Consider the following 9,961-nt stretch of genomic DNA (forward strand, 5'->3'; position numbering starts at 1 on the left):
CATTTGGTCTTTTCCTAACTATAGGAAGCAATGTGTTTTTTTGTTTTTCCAGTCATGGGGCCTGAACTCAGGGCCTGAGCACTGTCCCTGTGTTTCTTTTGCACAAGACTAGCACTCTACCACTTGAGCAATAGCACCACTTCTGGCTTTTTCTGCTTATGAGGTGCTGAGGAATCAAACCCAGGGCAATGATGCATGCTAGGCAAGCGTTCTACCACTAAGCCACATTCCAAGCCCAGCAATGTAGTTTATAAAAAATTCAAAGTACCAGGTGTTGGTAGCTCACACCTACCATCCTAGTTACTCAGGAGGCTGAGATCTAAAGATCAAAGTTCAGAGCCAGCCTGGTCAGAAAAGTCCATGAGACTTTTATCTCCAATTAAACACCCAATAAGGCTGGAAGTAGAGCTGTGGCTCAAGTGCTAACGCTCTAGCTTTGAGTAAAAACAGCTCAGTGACAGTGCCTGAGCCCTAAGTTCAAACCTCAGGACTGGCACACACACAAAAGTTCTATGAATGTGAAAACACAGGCTTTTCTCTGTTTGTTTCCTTTTTCTCCAGTAATATCACCCACTCTCCATGTGGGTATGGCCAGTGACTCTGATCATTTGTCTCTCATTGATTTCTGTCCTCATCTTCAGTCCCAGCTAGTTCTTATGTTCTATTTGTTTCTGAAAATCTTACAGGGTCTGATTCAGTAGGTCTAAATGGAAAAACTGTGAAAATGTTTGGCCACCAAATCAGTTATAATCCTAAGAAAGTTTAAATTTTAAGAGCTTACATTTAAATAAACCTTTTGATAATAAAAATGGAAGATGAAATCTGTAAGGTGTTGGGCATATAGAAAATTAACTGTTTCTGTACTTAAAAAAATAAGATTGTGAATATAAAACAGATCTAAAATCAAGCATATCCAGCTTTGATTGCAAATAGGTTTTTCCCTCTGACTCCCTAACTCTCAGTAATTCTGGAATTCTTTATTCAATTGTCATGTTTATTAACTAGCTATAGAATAAGAAAGCTATATGGCCAAGAAAACGTCTTTTAATGCTGCTGCTAGTCTCTAATTGTTGCTATTTTTTCCTTAAATAATATTTTCTTGTCAGTTATCAAGAACAAAGTATCAAGTAAAATGTTCTACTTTTCACCAGCACCTGAGAACTCAAGTGTGGAAGCAAAGATCCAACGTGTTTTACACTCATTCTTTACCTTTCTGTTTCATTTGGTCTAATTTTTTATTGGCCTTACACACACGCACACACACACACACAATCAGAGCAAAGATCAAGTTGTATTTCTGAGGATTTTTATAGCTTTTAAAAAATTTGTAGGTTTTTTAAGTGAATTAACAAGTAAAACTGGTTGAAGAGAAATGAAACAAAATCTGTGGGTTCCTGTCAAATCAGTTATCCCTAGCATTATTAAAATGCAATGACTGAACTCATCGAGCTTCACTGTATGCCAGGCATTGCTGTGGACACTGTGGACACACAAAAGTGACCTTACCGCCGCGTGCCAGTGGCTCATGCCTATAATCCTAGCTACGCAGGAGGCTGAGATCTGAGGATCATGGTTTAAAGCCAGCCCAGTTAGGAAAGTCCATGAGACTCTTATCTCCAATTAACCATCAGGAAACTGGAAGTGGTGCTGTGACTCAAATGGTAGAGCACTTGCTTTGAGTTGAAGAGCTCAGGGACAGCGCCCAGGCCCAGAGTTCAAGCTCTACCACCACCCTCCCTCCCAAAAAAAGTGACATCATCTTCCTTATTGGGACTTCCAGTGGGAAGGAAGAGTTCATAAGGGAATGTATTATACAAGTGTAAATTATGCTAGATAGCGACAAATGCCAGGAAGGGGAAAAAGCAGAGTAAGGAATAGAAACTGATGATGGAGAGAAGTGGGAAAGACAGACACTTTGGCTAATTGTCAGAAACTAAAAGAGTACACTAGAGGGAAAGGGCACAAACTAAAGGGAGGTCAGTAGGGGAGTGGGGGTGGAACTGAGAAGAAGACATATTTGCCAACACATCCAGTTGGCAGATTCTGTGTGATGGATAAGAACAACTCCTAGGTGATTTCTCTGAGCAAGTGGGTAAATTGGATTGCCAGTCAATGTGATGAGAGCTACTGAAACTGAGCAACAAGTTTGAGGTGCTTCTCTACCATTCAGGTAAGGAAAAAACAAATTGTTTAAGTAGGTATACAGACTGACGCATTGCAACAATGAGATGTACAAGACGCTATGTTGAAAAATGAACTTTACAATTTAGGTGGGGGTGGGGTTAAGAGTAGGAGGTGGGGGGTGTTGCTGAGGAGGTGGGAGGGATGGGATGGTAGGGAAAAACGAAGGAGGAGGCAACAATGCTGGATAAGACATGTACTCATTACCTTGCTCATGTACTGTACCTTGTACAGTATTTTCACAATAAAAAACAATAAAAAAATTTAGAGATGTCTAGAAAACAAGATAAATTTAAGAGAATACAGAGTAATTAAATCCCTGGTATGAGCTTACCAGAGGGGCAAGGTATAGATAAAGACCTAAGGCGTAAGTCTTAGAATACTCCAACATGAAAACTTGTGGCAGAGGACTAAAATTTTCACAATAGAAAATGCAAATGTAAAAAGGTTAGGACAGAACTAGGTTCTTGAAATAAAATAGAACACAAAACTGAAAATAATCTAGACTTGACCATTCTGATGTATAGATTCACTCAAATCCCATTGGATCCGATGTTCACTTTATCAATCACCCTAGTAAGTGACTAGTTGAAGACTGGGCAGTAAGAATACAGAAAGTGGCCTTGTATGTGGTATGGTATGATGCTTTCCTATCACTGGGCCTTTTGACAACTGAACCTGGACTCAGATATAAAGAGTCCCATGAAAGCCCTCCTGAAAGAAGGGATAACTTGTCCTATGCCTTGGAACTAAATGGATATAGAACTTAAAATTGCCCATAGAAGTTCACAGAGAGGATCTGTACTTGTGATCCTAGTATCTAGGACCCATTCCAAATGTGTTGCTGAGGAGCAAACCCAAGACCTTGTACATACTTGGCAAGTGTTCTACCACTGAGTTGCAACTGCCATCCTAAATAATTTTGGCGTTGTGCCTCTCTTCTAACATCTTCCTCCTGAAGTCTTATCAAACACTGTGCCCTGGCTTTATGTTATGTTAGACCAAAGTAAATTAACTTCCTGTAGTAGATAAAAGACAAGACTCCAGGGCCACACAGGTGAACAAGTTCCTGCTCCACTGTTTACTAGTTGAGAAATAATCTGAGAGATATATCAACTAGTTTACATGAGAAGTCATGACAACCAGATATATGTGTAGTGAAAATGGGAGTGGAAGGTATGAAATATACGAAAGAGAGACTGGTGACTAATCTTAAGTGGGACATAAGAGAAATTTCTAAATCAGTGCAAAATTTCTACTTGAGTCTGGTAAGTGCATTTCCATAAACAGGGGCTAAAGGAAAGAGGAAGGGCATTTGAGCAAGAATAATGAAATAATGCAATGGATTGAACGTTACAAAGTTCCTATGTTGAAATCTGAATTCCCTACGAGGAGGTGGAGCTTTGAGGGGATGATTAGGTCATGGGGGTGGAGGCCTCATGAATGAGATTAGTGCTTTTATGAATAAAAGAAGCCTAGAGAGACCTTTCCCTCCTTCCACCATATCAAGACATAGCAAATAAATGCTGTCTATGAGGAAACATGTCCTCATGAGTCACTGAATCTGTGTGTACTTCATCTGGGGCTTCTCAGGCTTCCATCTATGACAAATAAGTATCTGTGGTTTCCTATTTTATCATATTTTATTATAGTAATTGAATAGACTAGTACAGATGATCGCTAAGTTCCAAACATTGTAGGTATTTGGCAGAAGGGTTCAAGAGGCAGTTGGAAATACTTCTGAAAGAGACATATCTTTCTGAAAAATATTGATACACTTCCTCCAAAAGTGTGTCCTCTAATTTGAGACTCAAAGAAATACTTCTTTTGGGCATATCTTTTTCCCCCTATGGTAAATGAGCATCATATCTTTTGGACATGCTTGAACATTTTATACCTCTGTGGTATAACTTAGCGTTGCTATCTCTTGCAATTTTGACTCCCCACCTCTTGTTTGGTGATGAAGTCTCTTAGTATTCAGCTTAACAATGCTATTTCTCTGTTGATCTACCCTAACTCTGTTAGGTAACATTCTTACAAGCATATGACTTGATTATAACAATTTTACAATTCAGAAGTCCTATTGAATATCACAATAATCATGCACTTGTAAGTCTGTGTCTAATAGATCCATCAGATTAGTTCCATGTCATCTATTTACCCAGAATTTCCACATCGGAAAATTCAATATACATTGAAACAAGCGAAAAAGGAATAGAAATTCATTGTGGTGTTACAAAACTTAGGAAGGATATTTCAGTTTTAGTATGTTAGTTTCTTTACTTTTATGGCATAGAAAATTAGGATATAGAAGAGTTCCACAATCACTAGCTTTGATTTGTGTTCTGTCATTTAACTAAAAAACTTTAAAACAAGGTGGAATTCCTCAGTTATTTGAAAGGAGTAAAACCACTCATTTGTTCCAAATGTCTGGTGAGGGCTGTAACATGTCTAATGAGCATGTTTAAACTTAACAGGTTGTTCCAGGTGCTAGTGGCTGGTGCCTGTAATCCTAGCTACTCAGGAGTCTGAGATTTAAAGATTGAAGTTCAAAGTCAACGGGGGCAGGAAAGTCTGTGACACTCATCTCCAATTAACTACCAGAAAATTGGAAGTGGCTCAAAATGGAAAAGCACCAGCCTAGAGCAAAAGAGCTCAGGGATAGCACCCAGGACCTGAGTTCAAGCCCCATGACTGACAAAGTAAAAACAAAACAAAACAGAAAAAAAAGCCTATAAATAAATATAAATCTGGGGTTCAGTGCTGTAAAAAAAGTCTATAATCGTTCATTACCTGAAATACTTATTTGAAAGTTAAAACAAGTGTTCTGATTATTTTGATTTGGGGAGGGGTTCTGAAATGGGGTGCAGGAAACTACATTATTTACAAGTATTATCAGGTGATTCTCACTATTTGCCAAGTTTGAAAAGTCATAAAGGCAGAGTTTTACAAAGACCCTAGTGTCTGTGCATTTTTTTTAAATGCTGTTTGAGGCTAAATGTCCAAACATCTCATTTATTTTATTAAGTAAACGCATAAGTTGTAGTTGTCATTATAATCCAACAGATGTCGCTGTGTTTCCCTTGAAAAAATTAACACCCCCTACACACACACACACACACACACACACACACACACACACACACACACACACCCCATCTCCTAGAAATTCCCTGTAACACCCCCTACACACACACACACACACACACACACACACACACACACACACACACACACACACACACACACACACACACCCCATCTCCTAGAAATTCCCTGTGATACCTCAGGGCAAAGAAGCACAGTACCTGGGCTGCAGCCTAAAGGGAACATTTTCGTGTAGTATCTGAGTATCTAAGTGAGCCTTCTATGGGAAGATTGTGCAGCAAAGTGGGGCGTATGTTCCAATAATTTCACCACTGTATATCATTTCTTGCTATTTTTATATGGTTAATATTGCTTATAGAACAAGCACACCATTTATTTACACAGGCAGAGACCAGTTTTGTATTTTTTTCCTTCTCCTCTAGTCCTTTAAACCTTTAAAAACCACACTTAACTTGAATTTGACCCACATGCTCTAAATATCTGCCAGCCACATTTGTAGTGCACATTGTAGTGCACTCAATGAGGGCTGATTGCAAGGTTGGGAGCTCCTAGTGTTTTCATTTCCCAACCATTTTGCTTCAGGAAAGACTGCAGAAATACATCTTAGCAAGGACTACTGGAATGGCCCACTTGATTTCAAAGCTTTTGTAAACAAAGGTTCATTCTGGAATGTTCCTTGCTCAAATTCTTGATCTAAGGAGAAATTTCGAGTAAAGAAAAAGTTCTGTTAAATTCCCAAGGGACTAGAAGTTACACTAATGGCTGTATCACCTTCTTGCTAATTACTGTAAATGGCTATTAAGATCCATGTTGTACAGCAATCTTTAGCGTAAATTCAATACATCACAGAATTTTCCATTTGAGATTTCTAGCTCTTTTGTTCACAAACAGCTATCTTGAAACTATGCATTGTTTTGCTCTGAATGCTTTTATGGCAGGTATTAACCAAAAGAATGATAGAAAAGAAAAAAGGAAGGGCAGAAGAAAGCAGTCTAGTATAAGTGTGAGTCTAGACTACTCAGAAAATAGTACCACTGGCATTAATGGTCTGGATAAAACCCAGGAAATTTCTTGGAGAAATTGCAATGTGCCCATTTTCAATGCATATGTAAAGTCTCCTGTTAGAGACTGAAATTTGGAAAGATCTGTATGTTTTTTTTTTTAAACATATGCATTGCAATTTTCCCAAGAAATGTCCTGGGTTTCATTTTATTGTTGCCATGTTCACCCCTGACCTCTTCCTCCAAACTTTGCAATCCCCTCTCTCCAACTCGATCCTGAGCGCCCCAGCATTATGCTCGGTCATGTGATTTTTGTACTGAAATCTTTTTTTTTTTTTTTTTTTCAATCTCCCATCAAGACTCATTGCACGGGAGCAGAGACAAGCATGCGTTCTGACAGCCATTGCATCCATCCACCGCACACGGAACGCCGCCGTCCTGCCCGGCGGGAGAAACGCCGGTGAACCGGTGGGTCGGCCCGGGTCCCCGGCGAAGGGCCGGATCGCAGGCACGACCGCCTTTCCTCGGGGTCACCATCCAGTCCAAGTGAGGACGCACGCGGTGACAGGGCCCGTCAGGCCCGTCTCGTGGGGCGTCGCAAAGGCGCCCCCGCCCCGCCCCGCGTGCGCCCCCCCCCCCCCGCCCCGCACCCCTCCCACCCCCCCGCCCCGCCCCGCGCGCGCTCTTCACCCGGGCGGCTTCTCCTTCCTCCCAGCCGCGGCGCGCCGGTGGGGGCTCAGGTCACGTGGGAGGGGCAGCCGCCAGCCCCGGCCGTGGACACCCCCCCCCCCCCGCGTCACCCCGTTAGACGAGACCCCCGCCCGTCCCGTGTCACCCGGCCTCCGCCCCGAGGACGCCCTGGGGGGAGTGGAAAAGAGGAGGTAGCGGGGCGAGGTCCGCTCGTAAAGCCAGCCGGGGGCGGCGGCCAGAAATTGCTGGAAAACGCCGCCACCCGAGGGCCGCGGCCCGGGACCCCGCCCGACGCCGCGCCGGCCGCGGGCGGGTTGGAACGTGACCTTGTTTTCGCGTTGCTAGGAGACCGGCTCGCGTGCGCGCGCGCGCCCCCCACCGGCCGGCGTGGCGGCGGAGACGCGCGGGCCGGGGGCGGGGCCGGGCCGCGGCGGCGCGGGGAGCGGCCGGGTGAGCACCGTTAGCGCTGCCTGGCGCTCGGCGCCGGCCCCGCGGCTCTGGCTAGCAGCGTCTGGCCCCGGCCACCGCCCGGACCCCGCTCGCTGGAGCCTGCGGCGGCTGTCGACGTGGAGTCCGGACACGGGAAGGACGGTTGGGTCAGGTGAGCAGAGACGGGGCTGGGACCGAGGGGGCCGCGCCCTGGCGAGGGTGTCCGGGGGAGGGCGAGTCCCGCAGGGCGGCGGCGGGGTCCTAGGTCGGGTCATTTGTATCCGCGGAACCGGCGCGGCTACCACCACCACCCTGCGGCCGACCAAGGGTTAATGACGAGCCGGCGGGCCCCGGATGTGAGGGCTGTGGCGCCGACGCCGTCGGTGGCGCTGCAGGTGCGCGGACCTGGGCGGGCGGCGGTCTGACGGCCCGGGGTCCCCGCCCCTCTCGGGGCCGCGGGGCTCCCTCCCGGAGCCAGCGCCGGGTTTTCTAACTTAAGGGCAACAGGTGGTGCCGGTGGACCGTGAGCGAGCCGGGCTCTGCAGCCCTGGGAGCGGCAGCAGCCCTCGCCAATTGAGGCGCGGGGGCGGGCATGGCGTGGCCGTCCCGACGCGGAGAACCAATAGGGTTGGGGTTCGTGGGTGTGGCCTTGGGAGTGGGCGTGGTCTCATCCCGGGTCCTGGGTTTCTGGTGCAGGCAAAGCCAGAGTAGCTCAGGAGAGCTGAGCCGAGCATTTCGGGGTGCTCTACCCCTGCGTAGGAAACGCCGGGTAATGCTTTCTCCTTTGGACACGGACTCCAGCTTGGGAGGTGAGAGCACTTGTACTGATGGCCGGGGGTATCATGGTGGTTTTGGGTATGCTGTTAAAATATTTGGGGTTCGATCCCCAATACAGGATTATCTTTTATGTTTTTTTGGGTTTTTTTCTGCCAAGAAAAAGGTACTTGTGTGTTTAGGGTAACAGACCAGATATTGGTGACTCGGTTGGCTAAAGAATGAGGTCCTTAAGATGTAGAGATCGAGGGGAGTACAGAAAAAGTACTTATTACCGCAATCTGAGTGAATCAAAAGAATTTTGATCTCAATTATTCCATCTTTCGCCTCGAATTGAGTACATTTCACATTTCATTGGGTGTGTTTACAGAAAACAAGTTTTTTTTTTTTTCTTTTAAATTCCTCTTGTTGCTTATGTTCGCAGAAATAGAGAAAGCCCATTTTATGGTGTGGTTTTTTTTTTCCCCCTCAAGAATAACATGTTCATTTCCTCCCCAGCAGTCTTGTAGCTTGAATCACCCAGAGGGAAAAACTGTAAAGCTGTAAGAAGAAAGCATTTCAATTTGGGACCCTTGCTTTCAACTGGCAATGGGGAATGGACTATCAGACCAGACTTCTATCCTGTCCAGCCTACCATCATTTCAGTCCTTCCACATAGTTATTCTGGGTTTGGACTGTGCTGGAAAGACAACTGTTTTATACAGGCTGCAGTTCAATGAATTTGTTAATACCGTACCTACCAAAGGATTTAATACTGAGAAAATTAAGGTAACTTTGGGAAATTCTAAAACAGTCACTTTTCACTTCTGGGATGTTGGTGGTCAGGAGAAATTAAGGCCACTGTGGAAGTCCTATACCAGATGCACAGATGGCATTGTGTTCGTTGTGGACTCTGTTGATGTTGAAAGGATGGAAGAAGCTAAAACGGAACTTCATAAAATAACCAGGATATCAGAAAATCAAGGAGTCCCTGTACTTATAGTTGCTAACAAACAAGACCTGAGGAACTCACTTTCTCTCTCAGAAATTGAGAAGTTGTTAGCAATGGGTGAACTGAGCTCATCAACTCCTTGGCATTTGCAGCCTACCTGTGCGATCATAGGAGATGGACTAAAGGAAGGACTTGAGAAATTACATGACATGATAATTAAAAGAAGAAAAATGTTGCGGCAGCAAAAAAAGAAAAGATGAATATGAATACCTTTTGTATCTGTGTGGAATAGGTTTCCTCTGATCTGATTTTGACAAATGGAAGAGTGTCTTCAGCTTGGTTTGCTCGCCTGTCTGCCCTTCTGGATGCTATTAAAGCTTTGTTTTGTTGAACAATCAGATGCCCAAATGTGTTGCCTTGTGGAAGATGAGTAAATACAGTGCTTCTTAAAATGGTCTCACTACTCTACAATTCCTTTGGTACTACCATTCTGGGAAGCCAAAAATTGACCAGAAAGCAGTTATGGAAATTTGACTTGAAGTTCGTGAAATAAAGCTTTGAAGAGTGTCTGCCTAGTGTTTTGTGCTTACATCTTTTTATTTTTTGAGTGTGTGGGGGGAAACCTTTGCAAAGAAATTGCCTACAAGGCTTTGTATGTTAAGATGAAATGCTAATGAATGGAAATCATAAAGAGAGATAAACATATATACAGTTATATTGATCACACTGGGACAAGAAGAAAGTGTTTGCCTTTTTAAAGTTTTGGCCAAATTTTTCTGGAACCAATGCATTATCTCAATTCTAGATGTTTATTTAAGTTTATTAACTTTCATAAGATATTTGAGGA

The 9,961-nt window shown here is 44.1% G+C and overlaps 1 protein-coding gene across 4 annotated transcripts; it reads left to right on the plus strand.

Moving 5' to 3' along the window:
* Positions 1-7,432: 7,432 nt before the first annotated feature.
* Arl4a (ADP ribosylation factor like GTPase 4A) lies at positions 7,433-9,681 on the plus strand. Of its 4 annotated transcripts, none has more exons than XM_042695835.1 (2): positions 7,433-7,581; positions 8,682-9,681. In XM_042695835.1, exon 2 carries the CDS (start codon positions 8,772-8,774, stop codon positions 9,372-9,374), a length of 603 nt encoding a protein of 200 aa, XP_042551769.1. In that variant the 5' UTR covers positions 7,433-7,581; positions 8,682-8,771; the 3' UTR covers positions 9,375-9,681. The 4 variants fall into 4 exon arrangements, with proteins under 4 accessions (XP_042551769.1, XP_042551770.1, XP_042551768.1 ...); XM_042695836.1 differs by having other exon boundaries at positions 8,685-9,681; XM_042695834.1 differs by lacking the exon at positions 7,433-7,581 and adding an exon at positions 8,130-8,218 and having other exon boundaries at positions 8,685-9,681.
* The last annotated feature ends 280 nt before the right edge of the window (positions 9,682-9,961 follow it).

Source organism: Dipodomys spectabilis, unplaced genomic scaffold, assembly GCF_019054845.1.
Source record: "Dipodomys spectabilis isolate Male_0828 unplaced genomic scaffold, ASM1905484v1 ptg000190l, whole genome shotgun sequence".
NCBI classification, from domain to species: domain Eukaryota; kingdom Metazoa; phylum Chordata; class Mammalia; order Rodentia; family Heteromyidae; genus Dipodomys; species Dipodomys spectabilis.

Bases quoted from the DNA above. Each gene is read 5' to 3' on its own strand.
- Arl4a (XM_042695835.1), top strand. From the start codon at position 8,772: ATGGGGAATGGACTATCAGACCAGACTTCTATCCTGTCCAGCCTACCA.